This window comes from Spinacia oleracea, chromosome 5 (genome assembly GCF_020520425.1).
Source record: "Spinacia oleracea cultivar Varoflay chromosome 5, BTI_SOV_V1, whole genome shotgun sequence".
NCBI lineage: Eukaryota > Viridiplantae > Streptophyta > Magnoliopsida > Caryophyllales > Amaranthaceae > Spinacia > Spinacia oleracea.
The window spans coordinates 20,884,297-20,911,701 of record NC_079491.1 but is presented as its reverse complement, the minus strand read 5'-3'; the positions used below and the strand labels follow the sequence as shown (position 1 = coordinate 20,911,701).

The window sequence follows — 27,405 nt, the reverse complement described above, 5'->3', positions numbered from 1 at the left end:
ATATATGTATATATTATGTCGATTGAAATAAGATGATAACCGCCATTTTTTCTATTCTTCTCTCCCCCCTTTCTCCCTACTTTTATAACAAATATTATTTAATTATTTATATTATAATTACTTATTATTTATATTTATATTTATATTATTATTATTTATTTATTATTTATTATTTTCTTTTGGTAAAAGTTGTATAATTATTTTCATGTTAGGGAGTTGCACATTTTATTCCCCACAAAATATCCATATTTTAATAATTAATAACTCACAACAATTGAATATATGAACGTCCTTATTAGTAAATTTGTCAATCAAACAACTATTACATATCAGCCAGCTAATACAACAAGCTAGTCAAACCAGCTAGTAAAAACAGCTAGTCGAACCGCAAATACAATCCGCTACGGCTAATCGCTGATCGCTAAACAGTGCCAAAGTAAACATATGCAATTATGCATAGTCACACGGTCACACACTCACACCCAACGCGCGGATGGTACAGGCGCGTGCACCTAGATCTAGGTGCACCTGCACCAAAACGCAGAAAAATAAGAACAAAACGCAAAAACATAAAAAAGCAACAAAAAACATAAAAGAACACAAAAACATAAAAGAAAGAACATCAAGAATTAAACCAAAAGAACAATAAGTAAAACAGGAAAGAACAATAGCATTGAAAACCAAAAAAGGTTAAAACAACAAATAAATAAAAACACGTAAAAGAACAATAAGTAAAAACACGTAAAAGAACATAAAACACTAAAAAGAAAGAACATCAGCAATTAAACGAAAGAACAAATAGAAAAGAACAATCATATTAAAAACCAAAAAGATTAAAACACGTAAAAGAACATAATACACTAAAATGAGAGAAGATCAGAAAGTAAAGGAAAAGAACAAAAAGAAAAAAAGAAAAACACAAACATATTTAAAACCAGAAAGGTTAAAACAAGGAAAGAACGATTTCTCTGCACTTTTAAAAAGAACATGGCAAATGCAACACCAGACGCACAAAAGAACAAAAGAACCAACGAAAAGAACAACAAAAACGTTAAAAAGTGAAAAAACCGCCAAACAGAAGTTTTTTATTGAAATAATGAACGTGGCAAGAAAAAACCCGCAAAACAGAAGTTTTCCTATGAAAACATAAAACGTGGCAGTTAATTTCTCTCTCCTCAAAATCTTTTAATAAAAAAAAAAATTAAATAAGTTACTTGTCTTTCATTTTGTATTTTAAAAAATTAAAAAATAGATTACTGTTTAAAATAAAAAAAATTAAAAAATATAATTTAAGTAAAAACAGTAATAAAAAACAAATTTAAAATTACTAACAACAGATAATAAAAAGAACACAAAGGAGACTCAAACGAACATCATTTTCTTTACTTATAGGCCAAAAGAACAAAAGAAAGGACGAAAAGAACAAAAAAAAAAAAGGAAGTTTAAATTTGAAAATACTGTAGCAGTTATTTTCTCTCTCTTCAATTTATCATATATAAATACATCATTGAATGCGACATTTATTTTCATTTTCACACTCAACCTACATGCAAAACCTTCACTCACCAACAATCAAAAAAACAGTGCAAAACCTTTCAAATTCTTGCAAATCCGAACTTCCCCAATTTGGAATTCTACTATTTTCACTCTAAAAACTTCCCCAATTTGTTTTTTGGAAGTGATAATCTGGTTACAAAAACTTGAACCCTAACAATTGAAAATGGGGAAATCGAAAAAAGGAGAAGAAGTTGATGCGAAATGTTCTATTGAGTAAGAATTCAACTTCATTTTTCTTTTCTATTTCTTGAATTTTAGTTTAATTTTAATTTTTAGAGAATTTCCCATGAATTTTAATTTTCTATAAAATTTCATTTGAAGGGATGATATTCCTTTGACAACGACTTTATTGAACTTAAGAAACAAAAAGAAGAAAGAGAAAGAAATTACACCAACAATTGATGCGGATTTGTTGGAAGATATCAACAAAGAAATTTCAGAAACGGAAGAAGAAGAAGAGAGCGAGTAAGTGGATTTTTTAAACAAAAACCTTGGTTCATTTACACCTTCTGTTTGTTCTTTTTGTTTTCCTTAATGTTCTAATTACAATAACGAAACCAAATACATTTTTTAACGAATTTAAAAGAAGATCTACATTTATGTTTTTTTTAAATGTATTTTAAGTCACTGAATCATACACTTAGAAGAACAATGGTATAGATTTAAAAGAACAACGAATGTTAACTCAAAAGAACAGTGGAAATTTAAATTGAATAAGTAGATCTATGTTCTTTTATTTATTTACTGTCTGTTCTTTTTATTAGCCCTACTGTTTTGTCGAACTTAAACCTAGATCTATAATTTTGTTCTTATCTATTGAATTTGATCTATGTTCTTTTTATCTATGTTCTTATCTATAAAAACTTAAAAGAACCAACTGTGCAGGTTTAAAGAACAATCAATGTAGACTCAAAAGAACAACCAATGTACACTCAAAAGAACAGTACAGTATTAATGTAGGCTTAAAAAGAACTATGCATCTGGAAGAAAAGAACAGTCCATGTCTACTTAAAAGATCACTTGCATTAAAAGAACAATCAATGAAAATTAAAAAGAACAATGTGCTTAGATTTGATGAGATGGTGTTCTTTTTACTTGTTCTTAAATGTATTTAAAAAAAAAGAACAATCAATCACGGATAAAAGAACAAACCATCTACATTTAAAAGACAAACCTAAAACTGTTAGCACACAGTAAAAGAACACTTAATAGAAAGAACATAACAAAAGGAACATATAAGCATACCTTAATCCTCAGCAAATGATCACAATCCTCTTGAATTTCATTATCTCCTTCAATTTTCTTTCTACGAAAATTAGCAAATTGTATTTTTTCATCTCCTGAGAATTAGTATTCTGATTAATTCACTAATTCTCAAAAAAACAGGAACAATAATGCGAAAAGTTGGAGAGAAAATAATCGCATTTCACTCTTTCTCTCTCTTAAATTCTCTCTTCTGTTGAGAGAAAATAAAACCTCTCATTTTTCTCTCTCTAAAATGTGTTGCTAAAATTATGAAATGATGAATGAATGAGAATATGGAGGACAAACATTATTTATATATTGTATATGAAAAAATAAAAAAATCAGATGAATAAGATATTGTGCAAGGGTGCAGGATGAGAACTGTGCACTTGTTTTTTGTGTTGTTCCTTTTTTCATAATATGTGTTCTTTCCAAAAGCATAGCTGTGTTCTTTTGTACACGACATGTTGTTCTTTTTCCATTACATGTGTTATTTTAAACATTTTTCTGTTGTTCTTTTTTCATAACATGTGTTTTTGGTGTTGTTCTTTTTTTCATGACATATGTTTTTTCATTATAGACTTTCCAAACAAAGGAAAGCATTGCAAGAACAACAGAAGATGGTGCAAGCACTTCAGGAAAAGCTGCTACAACAGGAAAAGCAGCTGGATCTGATTGAACAAAAAAAGAAGGGTGGAGAAGGACAAAAAAATTCCAGCAAAGATCCTGAAAAGCAGGAAGAAACTGAAAAGAAAGAGCATGAAGTAAAAGTGCATGAAGAAGTGAAAGAACCTGAAAAAGAGGAGGCTGAGGTAAAAGTTCCAGAAGAGCTGGATGAACCAGAAAGAAAAGAAAAGAAAACGAACTTAAAAATTACTTTGAGGTATCATCTGTGTTTGTTAATACTATTTCATATTTACATTGTAGTTGTTATTTTCGTTTCTTAAACATACTTTTGCATTTATGTTTTTACTAGAAAGAAAAAAGACGGAGAAGAAGCTGGTGAGGAACCTGAAAAAGCAAAGGGGAAGTCTAGGAAATCAATACCAAACAGGAAAAGGACAAGGTAACTTACATAAATGGTGTTCTTTTTATTTTCTGTGTTTTACTTTTTTTTTACTACTTATGTTCTATTGTTTTGGTCAACAGAAGTCAATTGCTGAAAGAAGAATTTCCCGATCTTATAAAAGAGGTAAAGCAGGAATTGGAAGAGGCACATAAGAAGAAGAGCTTGTTGCCTGCTGAGAAAATTTCAACAAAAAAAGTTGCACCAAATGCTAAGAAGGGGAATGGAGTTACTTTGAAAAAGACTACAGCACTTAAGGTAAACTTCACATTACCCTTTTTCAATCATTTTATTTACCTTAATGTTATATTATAATAGAGATAAATGCTGTGTTTTAAATAAAGAATGTTCTTTTTTTCCTATCTTGTGTTCTTTACATCATCATTTATGTTCTTTTTTCATTCAGAGGGGTAGCAAAGTTAATCAGATAGTTGTGAGGGAGGTTTATGAAGACGAGGAAGATGAAGAAGGAGGTGAAGAAGAAGGTGAAGAAGTAGAAGAGGAAAGTGAACCCTTAATGAAGAAGGGGAAAAAAGTAGTTGAGAAGGTCAAAAATTTTCTTAAGTTATTTGTTCTTTTTCTTCCATATAATGTTCTTTTACTCCCTGACTAATGTTCTTTATATTTTTTCTTTTTTCCAGAGAGCAACAAGAAGTAAACAAATTGTTGTTTCTGATGAGGTCATGGAGGTGGTGGATGATGAGAAACCAAAATCTTTGGTTGTTGCCAAACCAAAACCTGAAGAAAGGAAACTAAATCTAAGGCAAACTCCGCAATTGATGATGCGATTCTTGAGGGGAATTGCATCTAATGAACCACATGATATAAGAAAACAACAAGCCATCGTGGAGTTAGGCTTTGGATCTCTTCTGCAACTTGACATCCCACAAAACGAAAATCCATTCCCGTACGAGTTGGTTAGGAATTTCAACTCGTCCGACCGGTCCTTGCATCTACCAAAGTCTTCCCTTGATATTACTGTAGAGGATGTATACCTGGTGTACGGTATACCTATTGGAGGAGCTCCGGTCGTGGAATGGACGGATGAACAAGATCCTGAAGTGTTGAGGGTTTTTGCTGAATTTTGGGCATACTGGCAAGTGAAGTCTGGATGCCCAAAATTGAAAGAAATGGTTGAAAAACTGATCAAAGATGAGACTCCAGTTGATGATAACTGGAAGAGATCTTTCCTAGTGGTTGCAGTTAACACCTGCATTAAATCCACTACTAATTTATCGGTAAACATCAAAATTCCTTTGTTTCTCATTAATGTTCTTTTATTACTCATTAATGTTCTTTTGTTTGCGTATTATGTTCTTTTAAATGTTTATTAATATTTTTATTGTTCTTTTATTTGTTTGTCGAATTCCATGTTCTTTCTTTCTCTTTCACTGTTCTTTTATTCTGTATGATATTCCATGTTCTTTCTTACATCAAAATTCCTTTGTTTCTCATTAATGTTCTTTTATTTCTCATTAATGTTCTTTTGTTTGCGTATTATGTTCTTTTAAATATTTCTCACTGTTCTTTTATTCTGTATGATATTCCATGTTCTTTCTTACATCAAAATTCCTTTGTTTCTCATTAATGTTCTTTTATTTCTCATTAATGTTCTTTTGTTTGCGTATTATGTTCTTTTAAATGTTTATTAATATTTATTGTTCTTTTATTTGTTTGTCGAATTCCATGTTCTTTCTTTCTCTTTCACTGTCCTATTGTTGTACTTTCCTTTATATGAATGTTAGTTGTGTTCTTTTCAGTTGTATTCAATATTCTTTTGCTCTTCTTTCATTGTTCTTTTCATTCTCTCTAATGTTCCTTTATTTTCTATTGAATGTTCTATTTTCTTATTCTATTTAAAATCATAATTAATGTTCTTTTCTTTTATATTTTTCTGTTTCAAAAGCCAAACTTCAGATTCCTAGCAAGCACTGTTGACTTGGAGCAAGTGAGGAATCTAAATTGGTGCCAGTATGCATACACCAGCCTTCTTGGGGCAGCTATGTACTGGAATGTGGACCGTAGCAGATGGTTTGCTGGTCCACTACCATTTCTAATGGTAAATTTCAATCATTAAGCTAGCATTTCCCTTTGTTATATATATTACTTTCATCTTCTTCTTTCACCTAACTAACAATAAATTATGTTGTTATTGTTAAATTAGGTATGTTATTTCGATCGGGTGCAGATCATGGAAGAGTACCCTCCAAGGAACTTCCCCCTAATTTCTTGCTGGACAAGAGATATGATAAGCAGCAGGGTACGCAATGACAATGCTACAGGCTTCGGACATGGCTTGATTCTGGACAGAATTCAAGGTCCACCTGAGCTACAACTGTACAGGGAGGAGATGGAGCTGCTCAAACAGCAAAAAGCACTCAGTGAACAACCACCACCACTTCTTCTTCAACACCCACAACAACAACAGCAACAACATGATGAACAACCATCGCAGCAACCACTGCAGCAACCACAACAGCAACATCAACACCAAGAGCCTAACTGGTCCACAAATGATGTGCCCAGAGAACATCAAGGTGCACCAGTGACTCAACTCGGGGATGACAAAGATTTGCCAGAGCAACAGGCAGACCCCAGTGAGAAAGCAAAAGTCCCTTCTACAATTGAGGTAAAAATTAAATTCACTCAACAAAACCATTGCATTTATTTTTTCAACGTTTTTGTTGTAATGTTCTTTTTCCTCCAACAAATGTTCTTTTATATAATCTTTTTTCCTACCATGTTTTTTGCTTTCTGTGTTTATGTTCTTTTTATCAAAAACTAGTTCTTTACGTTCTTTTACATGTTCTTTTAAATGTTTATTCATGTTATTTAAGCATGTTCTTTTTTCTTAAAAATATGTTCTTTACATTTGAATGTTCTTTTATATGTTTAAGCATGTTATTTACATGTTCATTTATCACTTTAACATGTTCTTTCGATCTTTAACAATGTTTCTAAGCTCTACTTGAATGTTCTTTTAGGGATCTCTCTTGTTCTTTTTTCCATTCGAATGTTCTTTTTATTTATCCAGTCCTTATTGTTGTTATTGTTAAACAGGAATTCCATGCTGAATTCACTAAAACCACTACTGAACTCAGTAGTGTCATGAACAAGTTCAACGACTTATTGTCGTTATCCAGAAAGTTCTTTGACACTACTATTGATGTCAAAAAAAGTCTGCCATTCAATATGGCAAAAATGTGGTCAACATGCTCTGGAACTGAAATTCCAGTTACTTTTGAGAAGGGCAACTCTACAGAAGAGCGGCAAGAAGGAAGGAATACTGAGGAGATTGGTTCAATCCTCAGTCAAGATAAAGAATTTTTCAGTTCAGACTACTTCACAATACTATTTGAGGAAGCAGTACGAAAGGCAACAGAAGGAAATGAAAGAAAGGAAATCAAGGAATCTGAGGATGTTACATTTGATTTGCCACCATTTTTAACACCTCCGATCATGCCTTCCCAGCCTAATGTATTTGCTGATTTGACATTGAAGCTTGGAATGGTTTCCGATTCAAATCCTCCTCCTCAGGCACACGACTTTGAAGAGGAAATGAGATTAGAAGCAATCTTGGCAAACAAAACTTTGACTGAACGTGATTTGGAGACAATTTCAGGGGACAACAAAGATGAAGCTGAAAAACAACAGCCACCTACAGAAAAAACTGAGTATACGTTCTTTTAAAACAGTTCACATACACATGTATAATAAATATGGGACTGTTTCTTTCATTATTCACAATGTTCTTTTATAAACAATTATTTGTTTTTTTATTCGTTTGATTTGTTCTTTTTATTAATTCTCTGTCTTTATACAATTATTTAATGGATCTTTTGTTTCTTTTATTCGGAATGTTCCTTTCATATATTTCTTTATGTTCTTTCTATATTTACTTTAATATCTTCCTACTTTTAATATTAACTTATATGTTCTTTTTCATTGCACTTTTGTTCTTTAATTCTTCTCATTGTGTTCTTTGTTCCTCCTAACATGTTTTTTTTTTTTTTTGTAATACACAGAGAACCTGAAAATGTGAGATCAGATATGCATGGAAGGTTTAATCCAAGGAGCTGAAGATGGAAAACCAATGTCTCCAACCGTTAGAACTGAAGACTCCGAGTTTCAGACTATGGAAGGTTTAATCAAAGGAGCTGAAGATGGAAACCCCATGTCTCCAACTGTTAGAACTGAAGAATCCGAGTTTAAGACTCCAACTGCCGCTGAGTCGCAGACTGAAATGGAAACTCCATCAATATTCCTGAAGTAAGACTACTGTATTTTATTAAAATATAATTTTCATAATCTTCAATTTAATGTTCTTTTCTTTCTCGCTTTTGTTCTTTTTATTTATAGTAATATATTCTTTTCTTTCCACTCTTTTAGCACTCCAAGTGCGGTGTACTCGCAACCAGAAAATGCACCTACATCTATGAACATAGAGTATGACTACTGCATTTTATTTTATAAGTTATTTTTCGTTTATTATTACAAGTTATTTTTCATTATCATTTATAAAATGTTCTTTTCTTTTCACTTTGTTGTTCTTTTTATTGTTAGTCTGAATTCGTTTTTCCCGCTAATATGTTCTTTTTACTTTATAATGTCTTTGTTTTCATAAGTGAGGAAGAGGATCCAGATAACGTACAAGTACCTAAACTTGTTAAGAGAAAGAAAAATGTTCCCCTCAAGTTACTGTCACCCTTCTTAACTCAGTATTCACACCTACTGGTTGGGGAAGAACAGTTGAATCAAAAGGAAAAGGACATGCGATGCGTACTGGATTATGCCTTTGGAAAGGGAAGCCCAACGTAAGAATTTTATACTATTACAAGTATTTGAATGTAGATGTTCTTTTTGTACATGTTCTTATGGAAATTTTATTTTCATTCTTATAACAGTCATGTGTTGTACACTGATGATTGGAATATAGTTACCAGAGAAGAGTTTCAAACCCTAGGTATATATTTAATTATTGGAATTTAAAATGTTCTTTTAAATGCTGTTGATGTTCCTTTTACTCATATTTTTGTTCTTTTCCTTTAAAACAGCTCCCAATGTGTGGGTGATGAATAATGTTATTGACACTTTTGCAAGAATACTGAATGATGATCCAGATCAAAGTGTCAAGAGTAACTTGAAGTTCTATTTCTCTACAATCCCTTTCGTAAGTTTTAATATCACTAAAAAATCATATTTTCGTACTTCTTCAATAATTTTTATTATATAACATATATTTAAAATTATTTTTTTTTCGGTGCAGAATATGCTCTGCCAGAATGAACCGTATGGTGGATCACAGGATAGTCAAGCAACCGAAAGCAAACGCTTAGAAAATTTTATTTTAAGTGTACGCCATGAGTATGTAACTGCTGGTGTGAAGTCTTTGAAGGGATTCCATCTGGTAAAATTATAAAATTGTTCTTTTCTTTTTTACATATGTTCGTTTTCCTTTGTTTAATGTTCTTTTCTCTGCTTGTAGTTGTTCTTTCCAGTCTGGTCTGGTGATCATTTTTATCTCATTGTAATCAACCAAAAGGCGAAGAAGGTGGAGATCATTGACAATCTCTCCTTACCTGAAGGAATTACATATGATGATAAATATAAAACATTTGCAGAAAGAACTGTAAGTCTATTTGAAGAATTTCCTCTTATATATTTTATTTGTTCTTTCCTTTGTTGTTCTTTATTCTTTTACTAAATTAAATGTTCTTTTTTCCTTCCTTTGTTGTTCTTTGTTTCTTTGTTGTTCTTTGTTCTTTGTTCTTTTACTAAGTTAAATGTTCTTTTTATTTCAGTTTGAAGCATGGACAATATTTTCTGAACAAGAAGGACATCCTTTGCGGAAGGCACAGATTTCAGCATATGAAATTGTGTTGCTTGAAATGCCATGGAAGAACAGAACAAACAAGACTGATTGTGGGGTATATGCAATGAGGCATATGGAGACCTACAAAGACAACCAGACTTGGAATTGTGGCTTCAAAAACACAGATGAAGATGTAAGTAAATTTTGAATATATGTACGTATATTATTTTAATATATAATCTTTTATTAATGTACTATTTTATGTTTTTAGAAAGACTTTATTTGCAGGCTGAGAATGCGGTACGGTACTGAAATCTTATTATCCGTTCTGAACAAAAGGCATGAGCTAATGTATCTGGCATTGAAGAGAGCTAATCAAGTTGAATAGTTGGTTGTTTTCATGAAGGCAGAATAATATTTACCTTTTATTAGAAGTATGCTTTAAAAAACAATGGTATATTTTGTAGATATGGTTATTGCTGGAGTTATGGGTTGTTCTTTTAAACATGTGTGGTGTTCTTTTGGAAACAATTAGATGTTCTAGTAGTTGCAGATAAGTAGTTTGGATATTTTAAACAAGTATTTCAATTAAAGGTTCAAGTTCTTTTCAATCCCAGACCATGTTCTTCTATATCATGGGATATGTTCTTTCCTTTCCAAAATTCTTTTTATTCTCTTTTAGTAAGTTCTTTTTCACATTTAAGCATATACTCCTTTATGCAATAATTTTGCAATCCTAATTGCACAAAAATCAAAACAAAAATAAGAATATATACAACTAAAAATTCTCATTTCAAAATATTGAATGAGCGAAACATCAGTAGCCCGTAAAAATATACATCAAAAGAGTAAAAGAACATTATTGAGAATACAAAAACAAATGATTAAAAACACAACAAACTAAAAATAAAAATATTACCAATCGTAAATGAATCTACAAAGGTTGTATGTGTACTCCAAAATAATCATCTGGAACATATGCTTCCAATTGTGAATTTGAAGATGTTGGATGAACCAAAACCCCACCAACAGGTAAATTTATGATACACTGAAAAAGAACAAACAAACAATAAGGAAAAAAAGAACATGATAAAGAAGAAAAAAGAACAAAATAGATAATAAAAAAGAACAGTTCAAAAAAGAACATAATAAACATTAAAAGAACAAATAGATGTTTTTTTTAAAAATGAACTGTTTAGCAAAAGAACATAAACAAAAAGACAAAAGAACATATAGAAAGAAAAACGAACAATGATAAACAAAAGGAACAAACTAAAGGAATAAAAGAACAAATAGATTATTAAAAAGAACAGAACATAATAAAGTAAACTAAAAGATCATAAACAAAAAGGATAAATAGAACATAAAAATGGAAAAAAGAACAATGATAAACAAAAAGAACATTCCAAAGTAATAAAAGAACAAATAAATGTTTAAAAAGAACAGTTTACCTGATCAGTAGACTGAGTTTCCTCCCTCAAATTATCAACATGTGTTTCTCTTCTCTTGTTCCAACCTTTCAGTTTATTGCGTTTCTTCTCAACAATTCCTTTAGGTCTCACATTCCTCTCATTAGCCTTTTCAGTCCCGTTCTTAATCTTCCTCTTTCGCTTTGGTGGATTTTGAATCATTGTTGGAATGACTTTTTCAGCAATCGGTTCAACAACATCCGGCAAAACTGTGTCTGTTGAAGGCTCAATGCCATCAAGTAGAGTTTCTTCTCGCACATACTTGTTTGATACATTACCATCCCCTTCAACACCACCAATATACTCCTTCACTTTGCATGACATATCCAACACACCCAAATCAATAAGCTTCCTTGCAGCCGGACAATGTTGAGCTTCATTTATAACTTTAATGCAATTTCTTATGCTTTGCATCCTCCAAACTGAAGCAGAAACAACACTTACTTCATTATCTCTATCTTCTCCTTCTTCAACAATCATGTTCATAGCCTTTTTGGTCCATCTCTTCATAATGTATTGTTTGGGAATCTCTTCAACATTATGGACAATGAAAACTCGAAGAATATGAGAACAAAGAACTCCTATCTCTCCATATGACTTGCAAGTACAATCAACAACCATCTCTTGCTCATTAAACATCACAACATGTCTAATAAAATCCTTTGTAGGATGCCCAACAATGTACTTAGAAACTGGAAACTCATAGGAAATGCGTTGACACCTCAAACTAATTGCTTTGATGAATCGTTGCTCAAATATCAAATATATTGCAATGGTATACACATCCCGCGCATGCAAACATAATATGTTATCCGCACATGCGTAATATCTATTTCCAGTAGAAGAATTATAATCTCCCTTGTTCTCCTTACTTCTCCATTCATCAATTACATCTAAAAAACACTTATAAAAATCACACAAACCATTCGTTTTATGCAACCTCCTAGAAATAGAATGATTTGTCGTCTCACTCCTTTGAGAAGATAAAATACCCCCAGAAAACCACTCTTTGTTATATGCAGGACACCATTTCTCTTTCAAATCATATAACCTCTCTATCCATTTGTGTGTCTTGCAATTGTAATCAGTCATAAGACTACAAAAGAACAAACAAGGAGAACAAAAGAACAATCAGAGACACAAAACGAACACCCTGAGTAAAACAAAGAACAAATGAAGACAAAAAAAGAACAATATACAGTACAATAAAACTTGAAAAGAAAGTACACACAATCACAGTTCAAGAAGTATGGACTCTATTAAACAAAGAAAAGAACATTAAAATACCAGATTAAAAGAACAAGTTTCATCAACCATGAAAAGAACACTATTTAACATTACAAAAAACATGTCGTCGAATGAAAAGAACAAAACAAAATTTTAAATACTAATCATTCTATTAGCAAAATAATTTTTACCTATTCCAATAATGCTCGAACTCAGCAACTGTGTCAGTATATTTCAAAACATAATCAAACCGACGTTTGAAACCTTCTTTGGCCATAACACCTTTGATGTTTACAACAGCATTTTCCCCAATGTGCCATGCACACAAACGATGCCTCGATTTTGGAAACACTTCCCTAAAAAACCATAAACCAAAAAAATAGATAAAAATATAAACTAAACAAAAAGACAAAAGAAAAAGAACATAAAAAATAGTACAAAAATACAAAAGAACAAAAGTGTTTGATGAACGAACATACAAACAACCTAAAAGAACTTTACCTTATAGCCTTGTCCATGGCAGAAGATTGATCAGTCATGATAGTCACAGGTTGCTTCCCTCCCATTGAAGTCAAAAAAGAATTAAAAAGCCAGTCAAAAGTACCTGCCTTCTCATTCAATATAAAACCCACTCCAAACATGATATTTTGAGTGTGAAGATTCATTCTAACAAAAGGCCCACAAATCATATCGTATTTATTAGTACGATAAGTTGTATCATGAATCAATAAATCACCAAAAGCTTCATAATCAGACCGCATTCTTCCATCTCTCCAAAAAAAATTGATCAACTGATTCTCTTCATTCAATTGAAAATCATAATAAAAATCATGTTCTTTAGCTTGCCTCATAGCGAACCATCTGATCAACTGATTTGAATCACAACCATCCAACTTTTTCTTCTTCTCTGCCAAAACAGCATCATACGCGTCAGGAACAGTGAACCCTAAATTCGCCTCACCACCAACTTCTTTCCTCATAGCTCTAAGAACATCAGCAAGCTTCGTGCCACTACAAGTAAAAGTAGTAAGAAAAGCCAATTGTTCTTTTGAAATGTGCCTATGTGACCTAATAAGGTGTCTCTTATTAGCAGGAACCATTGAATGGTTATGCAGACGGGAATGTTTAGAAAGAACATACACTCCAGTTTTCTTATCAACATCAAACTGAACTGAAGCCTTGCATCCAGTTCTCCTATCAATTTTTTTAAAGGATTTAGGCACAACACCATCTGGATTTTTAAACCCCTCGTATGCACAAACAAAAAACCGTTGTCGAACTATTCTAGTACCACTTCTATACTCCTTTTTACCCTTCCTAGTACCAAAACCATTCCTAAATGCATGACTGTTGTATAACTCATACGCCTCATCATCATCCTTAACTACACTTCCCTCTAATGAAACTGGTTCTTCAAAATCTGCATGACGATAAAAAAGAACACAAAGAACATCATAAGTATGATAAAGGAACAAACACAAGACGTAAACGAACATTGTGATAAACAAGTAAAAGTACAATTCATGTACCTTGGCCAACAACCACATAGGATTCTGGATCCTCATTAGCATCATTTTGTTCTGAATTATTAACTGAATTATTTAATATATCTGGAAATTTATAAAATAAAAAAAATCAGAAAAAGAAAAGAACAAAAGAACTTAAAAGAACAGTAGCCATTAAAAAGAACAATGCACAGAGTAAACGAACAATCCATGTAGACTGAAAAGAACACTAGGAAAAGAACAATCAATGAAGAGTTAAAAGAACAATCAATTAGTCAATCAAAAGAACACATTAAAACTTAAAAGAACAATTTGGGCAGATATAAAAGAACAACCAATAAAGAATAAAAAACAACAGTACCTATTAGAAAAGAACAATGCATCAAGAGTAAATTACACACTCCAACTAGACTGGAAAGAACACTACGCATTAAAAGAACAATCAATAAACAGTTAAAAGAACAATCAGTTTTGTCAATCAAAAGAACACATTAAAACCTAAAAGAACAATATCGGCATAATTATCAACAATCAATTTTGTCAATCAAAAGAACAATGTAAACTCATAAAAACATAAAAGAAAAATCCGTGCAAATATAATAAAAAAACCAATAAAGAATCAAAGGAACAGTAACTATTAAAATGAACAATAAAAATAGAGTAAACGAACACAAAAGGTGACCGAAAAGAACACTATGACTTAAAGAACAATCAATGAAGAGTTAAAAGAACAATCAATAAAGAACAATCAGTGTTTATTTGAAAAGCTAAATATAATAAAAAGGAACGTCTCAATACGTATTCTAAACATGTTCATTTGATACTGAAAAATGTTCTTCTGAAATGATACAATGTTCTTTTCTGCAAACAGACAAAATCAACGTATCTTCCTTAAATATAATAGTTATTACAGAATCAGTTTCACCACATAAATGAAATAAATGCGAAATCAACGAAAAAACCAATTCGTAACCTTCATTATCAACAATCACCAAAATCAACGAAGAATGAGATTCAAAATTAAATTAATCAAACTAATTACAATCACAAAAAACATAAAAAGTACGATTATTATGAAATCGAAATCATAAAATCAAAGAAAAATGCAACTCGTTATTACAAATTGAAAGAATACCTTCGTAACTCTGATTTTCAGCTGAAGAATTCAGATGACAAGAAGAAGAATCATTCGAAATTGATGTTGAAACAGAGAAATCATGGAATATTTGAGAATTTTCCATCAGTTTCTCTCTCTAAAAAAAATTTATGCACAAATGTAAGCTTTCTCTCTCCTATTCACACTTTTTGAATTCAAAATTATGAAGCCCAGACATATAAAAAGGAGCGAACAACAAAAAAAATCGCGAAAACTAAACAGGGAAGAACAGAGCACATGATATTCTTTTGTATTGTGAGACTTGTTCTTTTTAACTGCAGAATTAATGAAAATACGCGTTTTGTTTTAAAATGTTTGCGTTTTAATCCCAGTGCACCTAGATCTAGGTGCACACGCCTGCACCATCGAAATTGCGCACTCACACGTGCTATTCACCTCCTTTCTCCTCCTCCCGCCTCCTCCTGCTCTTAAAACCCTTCGACCAAAAGCAGCAAATTGTAGTTGTATCACCACCTCTACCCGGCGGCTTCTCTGCGAACCATCTCGAGGCACCGAGGCGCAACAGAGACCGTAGGAACAAAAATGGCGATCGAAAATGTGAATGGCGACGTATTGATGCTCGAGGCACCACCAGACGCCGCACGACCTTGGGCAAGCGCTTCCAATGCCGAGATTATTGATGCCTTGCCTTACATCGACGACGACTATGGAAACCCTGCCATCAAACAAGAAGTCGACCGCTTGGTTGAGGAAGAGATGCGCCGAAGTTCCAAGAAACCCTCCGATTTTCTCAAAGATCTTCCTCCTGTTCCCAAATTCAACTTTGAGGTATTTCTCTACAAACTCCCCTATAGTTTTAGTTATTAGGGTTTTTAGAATGAGCTTGTACCGTGTTTTTGTTCAATTGTGCAATGTTGGGGTTACTGTGAATTTAGGAAAGTGAACAAAGTAGTCTAGTTCCTTGCTTGAAACTCCGTTATAGTCTGTGTAACTTCTGTTTTATGCTTCTTATAGCTTGTTTTAGACTTTTGGACGTGTCTTATGATGCGTTTATACTTTTTGGTAAACTTTATGCAGTTCGTTTTGATTATCCCACCCTTATTATTTCGCTCGAAGTTTAGGGTGGTATTGTGGTTATGCACTACTTGTACTTCGCTTGGTGGAAAGCTGGACTCCAATGAGCTTGGCTCCATCAAACCCCACTTACGAATTTTATGAGTAGAGTTATGCATAACTAAGCTTGATATAGAGAGAGTTATGGCTTGGTAACAATATAGATTTCACAAAATGTATAACCATATAACTATATAAGATCATTAAGTGTATTTGTTTCATGGAAAGCAATAGAAATGGTGATAAGGGCTTTAAGTTTACCCATTTTGGTGAGAAATTTCCAGAAATCCTGATCAATAGCAGATCTTAAATGTTTCTTGGATATTTATGGAATTTAGGACTTATAGTGTGTTTGGATAGCAAGATAGAAGGGAAAAGGGAAGGGAAGAAAGGGAAAGAGGAAGGGAAGAAAGGGAGGGGGAAGGTGAACTCCATTATCCCTCTGAATCTCTCCAATTTTGGAGGGTGGTGTTTATAAATAAATAGGGAGAGGGAATGGATCCCTCCCTCCCCTTACGGCCCCAACTTTTTATCCATACACAGGAGCTTGTTCCTCTCCCTTCCCTTCCTTCACTTCATTTCCACTTATCCAAACAAATTTGTTAAGGTTACGATAAACGGGTTAACCAATTTAAATGGATTTTAATGCTAGAAACAATTTTGGATTGTACCCTTATCCAGCAAGTTAAGGGTTTCTTAACTTCTTATCAACCTCGCAGGCTCCACAAAGTTTTTCTATGAAGTTGTACAAGAACTGAAGCTCATTCATAAACATTAATCCCGTACACCCTAAATAACGTGTCTTGCATCCTACTACCTCTGTTCCTAAAAGTTCTTTATGCCTTTGAATATGTTTCAAAACTCCAAAGTATGAAAACTTTGACCGTAAATTCTCTCTATTGTATACATCAAATTGTTATCATGTAAGATCTTATTGGATTGCTCTCGGTATGTATTTTCAGAATATCAACCTTTTCCATTCAGAATTGGATATATTAGTGGTTAAATATTGCATTGGACCGCGCAAGTAGTAAGCGTAAAGACCTTTAAGGAATGGAGGTAGTAATATATAGGCTAATAACACACACTTCTGACGTTTAACCTAATTAGAATTCCTAATCCTCACTGAACTTTAAGATTAAAATGTATGGACTTGCCGTAGAGGCGAAGTACATACATTGCTAATATTTGCTATTGTTGAGTAGCTTGGACCAAGGCATGTACCTGCCAAAAACTGACACACATATCTAAGTAAATCCCAAATAATTTAACAAGTTGGTAACCTGAAGGTTCTGTAAAACATGATTTAAATAATTTGAATAAAGCCAAACATGTAAAGCTCATACTTGATAGCCATGGAATTATGGAAGATATATATAAAACATCACTAACCCCGATAACACAGTCCAAGCCTCCAAGGTGTTGTGCCATAAGACCAAATCCATGATTGTTGTAGAATCCATGACCAAACTCTGATTTGTATCAAATGATGGATTTTGAAATAGTAGCTATTGGTTAGAGTAAAGAGCTTGAGTTGTTTTGTGAGTATGAAATACTTTGAGGCTTTGAGCTGCTTCACGCTCAACCAAGCTGAGCCCTTTTCACCCCTACTCAATGCTGGTAATATTGGACATTTAGACCTCTCTTGCGGGTTTCAAGGTGAAGTATTTGTTGAAGTTGTGGTTGGTGTGAAATGTGTAGGGCTTGGGACTTGTAGAAAATTTGTAAGCATTGAACTAGTTGTAAACAATGTACCATATTTGGTTGATGAACATTCTCGTTAATGGATGATGCTTATGGTGCCTCAAAGTATTTCAAAAGATGAAAGGAATGGGAAGGAGGGCTGAAATAAGCAGTGGCTCATCTTATCTTTTGACTGTTGAAAATGAGGTCAACTATTACCATTGCAATAGTCGTGGTGCACTTTCATATATTAATTAGTATAAGTTCATCTGTTTATCTCAGGATCACCCAATGCTTGCTAGAGAATATGAGCGAGTCAGGGCTGGGAAGCCTCCAATGCCACTTGATACATCTCGCTACATACCAGATGCTCCACCGTTGAATAAACAGAATGATGAAACAGCTTGGAAGCAAGCCCTTCAAAAAGCTCAGCGGTTACTACAGCATCAGGAGATAAGGTGATATAATATTTTCATTGCATTAACTCTAGTATTTCAATGTTATAACTTATAAGACAATTAAGTCCTCCTTATCAAGTAGATTAAATCTACTTGCCTCTGGAAAAAATGATGTCGTTAGTCTAATTGGATAGTATGTCGATGGCTGGTTTTTATCCTATCATCTAGAGACGGGATGTAATTCTCTACATACCCTATTTGCATGAATTACTACCTCTGATATGTATGAGATGTCCACCTCCTTGTTTAAGTTTTTTGCTCTTTCGTCACTTAACTCTAATCATAGACTTGTTTATTTCTTATATTTTGTCACACATTCTTGTTTAACGAGTAATACACTGCCTAGGCTGGAAAATCTGGACCTGATGTCTAAGTATGGTCCTGATGTCTGGAAACACTACAACCAACGGCTTGAGGCGTCTTTAACCAGGTTAGTTTCTCTTGTAAATCTGTGGTGCTTCTTTAGATTCTATCTTATTGTTATGTTTTGGGGGATGAGAGTGGTGGGATTTTTCTACCGCCAGATTGTCTTGCTATTAATTTTTTTAATACTGATATTTTAATGAAGAGTGGTTTGGAACTTTGGAAATGAAACGAGAAAATGTTTTTTTTTTGTTGTTGTTGTTGTTGGGGGGAGGGGGTAAGGGCTGGAGAGGTCATGTAAATGTGGTATTGTTGTCTTGTTTGTATAAATGCAGACAGTGTGCTTTTATTTACTGAAATTGGGAATTTTTTTTTGTCGTGGTGTGTAATACCCCCTCTGTCCCTAACTTAAGTATATACTTTTAAATGTTATGCAGATTTGTACACTTAAATATGGGACAACCATTTGTTGACATGCATACTTAAAGATGGGACAGAGGGAGTAGCCTTATCAAAACACGGGGTTGAACTGCCTTTCATACATTAGTGCATTACTATGATGTCGTCGGATTGGCTAGGGAGTAGGGACCTGTGGACTAGCAAACACTTTCAATTGAACTTAGTTTGTAAAACCATACCTTAAGTCTTACATACCACTATCCAATCTTTCTAAAAGACTTCCTCTTGAGAAGGGTAAGAGAGGTTTTGGATTATCATATCTTGTTTGTTAGCTATTCAATTTTATTTGGATCTGTTTCAGGCATGGTGTCATTGTTGGTTGTCGTGATGTCATCTGGTATTATCTAGTTTTAAGGATTTATTGCGAGATAACTTTTTATTGTGTGAATTAGAACTAGCATTTCACTTTGGCACCAATTACTCGACCACTCTCGTTTTAGGAGTGTTTTGCTTTCTCACTCGGTCTTTCCGCCCAAGCTTCATAATAATGCCCCACCATATTGCAAGCAAGCACTAAAGAGATGTTTTCGTTTATTAACTTCTTGTTGGTCAACACTTTATCGGCTGGGACTTGAATACCTTGTCCAGGGGTGAAATTTTGACATCCTTTCAATAAGCAAGTGACCGAAGGAAATCCTCTTTTTTAATGATTTACTAGACACATTTTGACCAGCAAAGAGTTTTAGACAAATTGATTGACTCTATTTTATATTGTATGATAATTGGCAGTGGGGTAGTTAGTGGGTCGCGAGACATTTTCATTTTTAGGGGTGTGAGTGGCGGGCCTCTTTTTTTATGGTTGTTTTTATAGAAAGTAAGAATTATATTTATAGGGGGGACCCACAATGGAAGTGAGACATAATAAGAAAATGGTGGGTCCATTCCATTCAAGGAAAGAAATAGAAGGGTGTTTCATCGGTGAAGAAACTCCGTAGCCATGTAAGAACCATTCCGTCACTAGCGTTGTTGTCCTTTTTGTGGAAAAGGCAATTCTACCTAAAAGAACTTCTGATTGATTGAAAGCGTTCCTTGGGGTTACATGATACCAATATTTTTTGTTGGTCCTTCGAAGGTCCACGTAAGGCTTGTAATTTGCTACTCTCTCACTTCTTGAAAATTGATTTCAAATCAGCGAATATCTGATGGGTAGCAAATTGATTTTAGATAGTTTTTCTCATCCCTACTTGAGGAGAGGTCGTATGTAGCCAATTTAATTGACACGCAAGAGGGTGAAGCTGGTCATATGTAGCCAATCTTGAACGTAAGAGTGTGAAGTTGGTCTTTTGTCTTCAACTCGATGGTTAGACCCTCTTTTAGGGTTCGATGCATGTGAAATACAAGTACTTAGACTTGACGTTCTACTAAGGATAAATATTTTCTTAGGGGTATAATTTGAGATTCTTAAATTTCACTTTCGTTAGATTATTAAAATACTGTTCTTTGAAACACTTCCCATGATTGAGAGGAAAAAGTCAGAAATCTTGATATTGAATGAAAAATAACAAGCAACCTAAAATACCCAATTACATACATGGCCTAAATATCCGTATGGATAAGCTAAAGGGAAAAAACTTCTGACCATTTGACTCCTACATACTTCTGACCATTTGACTTTCTTCGTTTTTTTTATTTGCAACACTTCCCTAAAACGGAAACATCACCATACTTGCAACACACTAAAAATGGAAAAGCTATTTAATCAATACTCCCTTCGTCCCAGATTAGTTGTTACACTTACATTTGCACAAAGTTTTAAGTGATAAGTGGTTGTTTGGTTATCAATTGTTATTTTATTGAAAAAGTAGATGTGATAGGAGTTAGTGGAGTATTGTTTTAATTGAAAGTGAGAGGATGTGGGGACAAAAAAAAATTAGTGGGAAGAGAGACAATATAATAATTGTGGGGTCATTCCTAATTTAGAAATATAACAACTAATCTGGGACGGACGAAAAAGGAAAATGTAACTACTAATCTGGGACGGAGGGAGTATGATATATCGTATCTATTAAATCCCCCCTTTAATGTCTTGTAACTCTACCACCTTTAATCTACTCTTAATAAGGAGCATTTAATCATCTTTAAAGTGGAGGTTACACTTCAGCTTTGGATTCTCTCTTTTTCCTTTGAGTAGTCAATCATCTTTTTACTCTTCTTCCTATGGTTGTTACAAAGTCATTAACTTTGTTATATATTTTCAAATGATGGGTCAAGTGTAAGACACACAAAAATATCATCTCCTACCCATATAAGAACACACCATTAACTCCATGGCTGCATCATGTTCGCAATTGTTCCTGCATGGCTGCATCTATGTCCATGACCTTTATTTTTGTCAGTGTGAAGTGTAGGCTCTATGCTTATTGGTTGTGTGCATACTCTTTATGATTTTATGTTTCTCGATTTACCTCAAGAATACAGAAGTAATAGTTCCATGTTTTCCTATTACATGAGAAATCATGTTACCTTTAGTTCTCGCCCAATGCCTCTAATGTTGAACTGTTGAGTTTGTTATATATCAAAAAGATTATTGTTTGGGCATGGGGACTTGAAAGGGTTGTCACGCTGGGTTAGGGGGGCTTGTTCCACATGTAATGTTTTAATGCGAGCATAAGAAAATGGCGTGCCACATATTGAGGATATGTTTCTCTCTTCGCTTGGATTTTGTATGTTAGACATCATGATTCCCGGCCTTTGATAAGAGTCTAAACTCAGTCTGCTTGTAGATAGATGATTGTTTCCTGTTTTTTTCCAGTTAAAGAGAGGTTTATCAATTTTTTTGAGGGGAGAAAAATCTTCTCATTTTTTTTGAGAGGTTTATCATTTGATCTTTTCTTTTTGACCTGAAAATAACAAGCAAATTAATACTAATTTTGAGTGAAAACAGTACTTATTTAGTAATACTCTTTACTGGTAGTGAAATACGAAGTATGAAGATGCACAATAATGATTTATAAATGTTGAGACATATATGCAACTATGATCTATATCACTCTTTAACATAATCTTATTATCTTCTTTTTCAGAATATGAGATTAATATTGTGTAACTTTTTGGAGAGTAAACTTTTAACATTTTCTTGAGCTCTAGGTATCTAACAATAACTGCCTTGTACATCACCAAATGTGTTCTGATCCAGTTCGTATGTACCAATTTGTACGTTACAGATCTTATTTCATTGGGGGGGGGGATTAGTGATTTAGGTATCGCCTTTCTTCTAGGTATTTATAAGTCGTTAATTCCTTATATGACCCCCGAATATAGTGAAGGCAGTCTTTGCCTCAGTTGATAGCCATGGGGTGTAATTTTGGGGCCTTGCTGTGTAGGTATACCGGTTGGACTCAACTCTTTTAGAGCTTCATTTCACTCAACTTCGTCGATGTATTTGATGAATTTTCCTTTCAAGCTAAAGAATTTTTGTTATTCATGTGATCTGTAGATTCCAAGCTATGGCTGCTGAGCACGGTGAGAAGATTGAAACTGTGAACAGGGAAAGAAAATATCAACAGGTGACTTATGCTTACTCTTAGTTAGCAATTGTAATATATGTAAACATGCATTATGCCTATATCTGTATTTTTGTTAATTTGTTTAGTGCATCTGCCTGTTGTTTGTAGTTGTAATCTGTTTTTATAATGATAATTTATCAGCAAAATGCTGGCAATGAGTTAAATGTTTTATCTGCACAATGGAGGGAGCTTTGTTTGAAGAATATCGAGATTCAAGAAGCTTGTGCAAAAATTGAAAGCCATCTTGAAGAACTAAGCATCGGAGCTGCTGAGAGGTAGCTTATTGACGACCACAGTTCTTTACATTTTTTTATTAAGCCTAAGGGTTACCTGGTTAATTTCATATCATGTTTGCTTTCTATTCAGAGGCTGGAACTTGGATGTTAACATGGAGAACGGTTCTTTGGGTCATGCTCAATAATGAGGTATGTTTGTCTTATTGTATCCTGTCACTATGGACAGTTGTGTGCGATTTTTTTTACAGCTGTATTTTTACTCGTGTTTGCAAAAATACATGACACCTTAATCAGGGCCTCCTCTTCATCAAGCCTCTAAAAATTGGCATCACTAAATTCCTAACATACTTGGCCACACAAGACTATACCCTAATGCCTCTAGTGAGCCCCCACGTGCGGTAACTGGGCTTAGGTGTATGTAGCAACCTGTACAATTGTGAGGCTCCTTTTGCACTTGCTACAGGCTATTTCAGTGAAGACTTGATGTGGAAGGAAACTGACTGATTTATTATGGAGTATATTCAGAACAACGAAGAGGGTTAATTCTTTGAGATATTTGGTTTTGTTTACCGAAGCTCATTCAACTTTGTTGAATATCGACTATGTTATTGCTAAATTTTTTAGATGGAAGGAGGCATTGCTGATTTCCAATAACAATAGGATGACCGGGACAATGTTGTACGGTTGTACCCATATGGTTCTTGTTAATATTATTTCTTTTGACCCTTGTACCAGTAACAAAACAAGGAACTTGGTGGGGTCGAGTTGGTTGGGTAATTGAAGTTATGACAACTAGGAGCTGTGGATCTCTATTTCAAATATTACTCCTGGTTTGTCTTTGAAGTTTCAGTGCTCATCCTGGTGCTGCCTTCTCGCAATATGTTTCCCCTTGAAGTTGATGTACAGTTGAAGCTAATCAGGAATTTAGATGGGGGTGCAATAGGTATAAGTACTAAAGGAAAATAAATTTACTTGCGTAGGCACATAGCTTTCCCCATTAAGGAACAACTTTTGTTTTGGTATTGTGGGAATTTTGGAAGCCATATTTGCAGAGATTGTCCGAGGCGTTTTTTTCTTCTAAATAGAAAAAAGAGTCCAAAAAAACAAAAGGCGAGTGACGAAAATCTGTCAATGAGGAAGTCTATTTTCAGATCAGAAAATTTTACAAAGAAGAATAAAAAGGAAAATGGAGAAGAGGCCAAAGAAGCCATAAAGGCATTGATTGAAGTCAACAATGCAAGTGGTCTTGAAGATAACAAATGATCTCAGTGGGGCGAGGATTGCAGTGGTGACGTAAAGACCCATAGGGAGACAGGGGGCAAGACTTGTTGGAAGGGAGGAAGAAGGGTGGAGAAGTAGGAGTGGCCATGGAACTGTGGAAGTTAGGGGAGAACTTGGGAGGAATTAGGGGAAAGGGTAACAGAATGAAGGATTGAGTTAAGGTAAGGGGGGTAAGGAGTTAAGGACATAGAGAATGGGAAAGGGTAAGGGAAAGAAGAATAGGCAAATATTTTCATTTTCTAACGTTTCTCTAACAGTAGGCTTGTGGAGATCATCCCAACAAAACTACAGAACATAGGGAATTATGTATTTGAGTGTACCAAATGGAAAAGACAATAATAGTACAAGGGTACTTTGTAGAATTCCTTATGGCCTGTTTGGAATTGAGCATTTAAAATGACGGGTTTGACCAAATTAGTTATTTGGGAATACAAGTATATGTAATTGGATATGGCCCAATTCCATACACTTAGTTTTGAACAACCCAGACTGAGAATTTGAAATTCTTCCTACAAAAATGTCATTCCAAATTCCAGCCATCCCCTAACTATACTACTCATTTGATTACTTCGAAGATTCCTAATTTTCAGATAAACCTTTCAGCTTCTTTTCCCAAAAATTGCTCTCCCCTCTCCATCACCTACCTGCATCTTCTCTCTCCTCTCCAGCTTGTTCACCCGTAGAAGAAGACGATGGAATAGGCAAATAGCGTTGTCCGCCATTAACATGAGTAGGCAATTGTAACATTGATACTATGATATCACCTTCCTGGACTATTACACTTGAGGCTTGAGAGCAGCACTATAACTCCTAAAGTCACATTTATATATAAATTATGCTTACAAGGCAACATATCTCCAATCCTTTAACATGAGTTTGGAAGAGGAGCTGTAAAGTAAAATTTAATATATTGGATTTTCCTTTTATTTCTTAGCTACATAAGGAATTAAATTTCAGATAATTTTAAACTCCAGTCTGGTACACTGTTAGATACTCTTTTTTTTGGGCAAATAAACTTAGTATTACTTCCCAAGGATAAAGAACAACCTACCATCGAACCACCAAGGCTAATGGAAGTATTTACGCTTCTTAATTATTGATTAGTTGAAGAAAATAATTAATTCTGAAATTCAAATACTAATTTCTTCTCAAAGGACATACGAAGTACTCCCTCCGTCCCTAAAAGATTGCCCCATTACAATATTTTGGGTCAAACTTTGAAAATTTTGACCACAATTTCTCAATAGGCTATAAGAAATAATAGTCATGTGGGGTCTTGTTAGATTCGTTTCAATATATATTTTTGGAATAACAACTTTTTATAATTTTTACGCTTGTAAAGTTAGAGATATTTACGTTTTAAGTCGTGTCTTGGAGACCGTGAAAAGTCAAATGGGGCGATCTTTTAGGGACGGAGGGAGTAGATAATATGAAATGGTGGATTTAGAATTCTTGCTTTTCCCAAACACATGATTTGGAATTGAATGTCAGGATTTGAAATCAAGCAATTGAAATTAAATGCTACCATATTTCTTTTCCAATGCTGTCAAACTAATCAACAAGTTATGTCATGATAGTTAATATTAATCAAGTTTATTGTTGTATGTGGCATCAATATTTTCGTTGCAGGTTTTTGTTGTTGTGGTATGCGACAGTACATAACTCTGCTGCATTTTCAGCAGTATTGCCCTCTAGAAGAAATTAAAATCACAGCGGTCAGTAGGTGATGCTTGTGGCAGTTTAAGATTATGTATGTGTTCTGTGCGGGTGCAGATGTGGGCATTTTCAGCAATATTGCCCTGTAACTCTGCCTTGGCTTTTGCTTGTTCTTGTCCTGGTTCAAGAATTGGAGACATGTTGCCTTGTAAGCCAAATTTATTCTATACAAATGTGATTTTAGGAGTTATGGTGCTATTCCCCAGTGTAATAGTCCAGGAAGGTAATATCATAGTATCAATGTTACAATTTTACATTTGGCCATTAAGATTTACTAATCCTGTGATGTATGAATGTATCTCCCCTCCTTTTCTTCAAGTTATTATCCACAATTACGGCACACCATCCATGAACAATCCTCCTGGATGCCAATGATGTGAAGTGAAGCTTCAACTTGATTTGAAACCTTGTGAGCTCATAAATCTCAAACTTTCGGCTCCAAACTTAGATTCTCTAACTCAAGCTCCGGTCGAATTGACTCAAGCTTGACTGAATTGGCTTGAAAATTAAAGTCTATATCTTTTTTATTTAACTTTTATTCAACGCAAACTTAAAAAAGCTTTTACTTTAATTTTTGTTACAAGGTTATTATAATATATCGTTCACAAAGTAAAAAAACAAAAATTATGGAATATATACTGGTGTGAATTGCTTTTAAGGAAGTTGAAAATCTCATTTTACTAGGAAAACTTTCAAGTTATTATTTTTGTTTTGGTGCAAATGAGAGGCACAAATTCTTATTTACAATGGGTGTATAATAAATATTGTACACATGAGTAAAAGTTAACCCAAAATTCTTGTGCGCGCAAGACCTTTTGAATGAGAGGAAAGTCCCAACAAAAATTAAAGTAAAACTAGTTAATTAAGACAACTCGTGGCCAAGCCATTCCCACTAAGTTTTCATGTAGTATCTTCCCAAGCTCTAACGGTAGCACTTGTATTATCTCCATTTTCGAGCTTTGCATCACACCCACATTTGCTAGCCAATCCGCTGCCTTTTTGCCCTTACGATATACATGATGGAAGGATATCTCTTTGAAGTTATTTTTTATTAGTTTACGACTACTATGTACAGTATGCACACATTCCCCACTATAACTTTCTAAACCTTGTAGTGCTAGGATAGCAGCGTTGTTATCCATCTGAAGCATTATATTCTCTATTCCAAGCATCATATTCAAGTTATTCCAAGCTGTTCGAATAACATGAAAGTAGTATAGTTATGGCAGGGTTTTATGACAATAAATTTATATTCGGAAATAAAATTCTCTAACCACAAAGCCTGGATACTTTTGTATAATGTTCATTATTAAAGAAACAAAGAAGAATTGTATGGGTAGAACACATGATTGTGACAAGAGATTATACAAATGTTAACTCTTATTTTTAATTATAATAATGCTTATTCACATATCTCATGTTCTTTTATTTGGGGACTTGTGTTTTTTGGGTACTTGATTATCCGATAAGCATAGTCTATGCGTGTTCATGGTCTAATTAGTTTCATAACTCTACTTGTAACTGAGATTTTTTAAGTAGTTTATCAATTGGTTTGTGAAAAATACAATTTCCTCTATTTTCTTATTCAACCG

The 27,405-nt window shown here is 33.7% G+C and overlaps 4 protein-coding genes across 5 annotated transcripts; 3 read left to right on the top strand and 1 right to left on the bottom strand.

Moving 5' to 3' along the window:
- Window positions 1–1,720: 1,720 nt before the first annotated feature.
- On the top strand, window positions 1,721–7,558 carry LOC130461352 (uncharacterized). Its single transcript, XM_056829427.1, has 10 exons — window positions 1,721–1,770; window positions 1,879–2,022; window positions 3,383–3,685; window positions 3,779–3,868; window positions 3,952–4,126; window positions 4,275–4,415; window positions 4,510–5,106; window positions 5,775–5,927; window positions 6,033–6,497; window positions 6,929–7,558. The coding sequence occupies exons 1-10, from the start codon at window positions 1,721–1,723 to the stop codon at window positions 7,556–7,558; spliced, it is 2,748 nt and encodes a 915-aa protein (XP_056685405.1).
- A 341-nt stretch (window positions 7,559–7,899) lies between these two features.
- LOC130461351 (uncharacterized) lies at window positions 7,900–8,686 on the top strand. The gene is made up of 3 exons (XM_056829426.1): window positions 7,900–8,137; window positions 8,258–8,314; window positions 8,494–8,686. Exons 1-3 carry the CDS (start codon window positions 7,923–7,925, stop codon window positions 8,684–8,686), a joined length of 465 nt encoding a protein of 154 aa, XP_056685404.1. The 5' UTR covers window positions 7,900–7,922.
- A 1,928-nt stretch (window positions 8,687–10,614) lies between these two features.
- On the bottom strand, window positions 10,615–15,122 carry LOC130461350 (protein FAR1-RELATED SEQUENCE 5-like). The gene is made up of 6 exons (XM_056829424.1): window positions 15,017–15,122; window positions 13,906–13,986; window positions 12,878–13,796; window positions 12,568–12,732; window positions 11,132–12,245; window positions 10,615–10,728 (listed from the first exon to the last, which is right to left on the bottom strand). The coding sequence occupies exons 1-6, from the start codon at window positions 15,120–15,122 to the stop codon at window positions 10,615–10,617; spliced, it is 2,499 nt and encodes an 832-aa protein (XP_056685402.1).
- A 293-nt stretch (window positions 15,123–15,415) lies between these two features.
- On the top strand, window positions 15,416–26,131 carry LOC110797176 (pre-mRNA-splicing factor SPF27 homolog). Of its 2 annotated transcripts, none has more exons than XM_056827877.1 (7): window positions 15,416–15,826; window positions 18,077–18,252; window positions 18,599–18,682; window positions 22,511–22,580; window positions 22,722–22,855; window positions 22,947–23,005; window positions 25,777–26,131. In XM_056827877.1, exons 1-6 carry the CDS (start codon window positions 15,581–15,583, stop codon window positions 22,999–23,001), a joined length of 765 nt encoding a protein of 254 aa, XP_056683855.1. In that variant the 5' UTR covers window positions 15,416–15,580; the 3' UTR covers window positions 23,002–23,005; window positions 25,777–26,131. The 2 variants fall into 2 exon arrangements, with proteins under 2 accessions (XP_056683855.1, XP_021857966.1); XM_022002274.2 differs by having other exon boundaries at window positions 15,417–15,826; window positions 25,727–26,131.
- Window positions 26,132–27,405: the final 1,274 nt, after the last annotated feature.

Coding starts and splice junctions, on each gene's coding strand:
- LOC130461352 (XM_056829427.1), top strand. CDS start 1,721: ATGGGGAAATCGAAAAAAGGAGAAGAAGTTGATGCGAAATGTTCTATT. Junction 3,686..3,778: donor AACTTAAAAATTACTTTGAG/GTATCATCTGTG, acceptor TGTTTTTACTAG/AAAGAAAAAAGACGGAGAAG. Junction 5,928..6,032: donor GTCCACTACCATTTCTAATG/GTAAATTTCAAT, acceptor TTGTTAAATTAG/GTATGTTATTTCGATCGGGT.
- LOC130461351 (XM_056829426.1), top strand. CDS start 7,923: ATGGAAGGTTTAATCCAAGGAGCTGAAGATGGAAAACCAATGTCTCCA. Junction 8,138..8,257: donor ACTCCATCAATATTCCTGAA/GTAAGACTACTG, acceptor CCACTCTTTTAG/CACTCCAAGTGCGGTGTACT. Junction 8,315..8,493: donor CCTACATCTATGAACATAGA/GTATGACTACTG, acceptor TGTTTTCATAAG/TGAGGAAGAGGATCCAGATA.
- LOC130461350 (XM_056829424.1), bottom strand. CDS start 15,122: ATGGAAAATTCTCAAATATTCCATGATTTCTCTGTTTCAACATCAATT. Junction 12,733..12,877: donor GCCATGGACAAGGCTATAAG/GTAAAGTTCTTT, acceptor ATGGTTTTTTAG/GGAAGTGTTTCCAAAATCGA. Junction 10,729..11,131: donor AAACTCAGTCTACTGATCAG/GTAAACTGTTCT, acceptor GTTCTTTTTCAG/TGTATCATAAATTTACCTGT.
- LOC110797176 (XM_056827877.1), top strand. CDS start 15,581: ATGGCGATCGAAAATGTGAATGGCGACGTATTGATGCTCGAGGCACCA. Junction 22,581..22,721: donor GGGAAAGAAAATATCAACAG/GTGACTTATGCT, acceptor ATAATTTATCAG/CAAAATGCTGGCAATGAGTT. Junction 22,856..22,946: donor AGCATCGGAGCTGCTGAGAG/GTAGCTTATTGA, acceptor CTTTCTATTCAG/AGGCTGGAACTTGGATGTTA.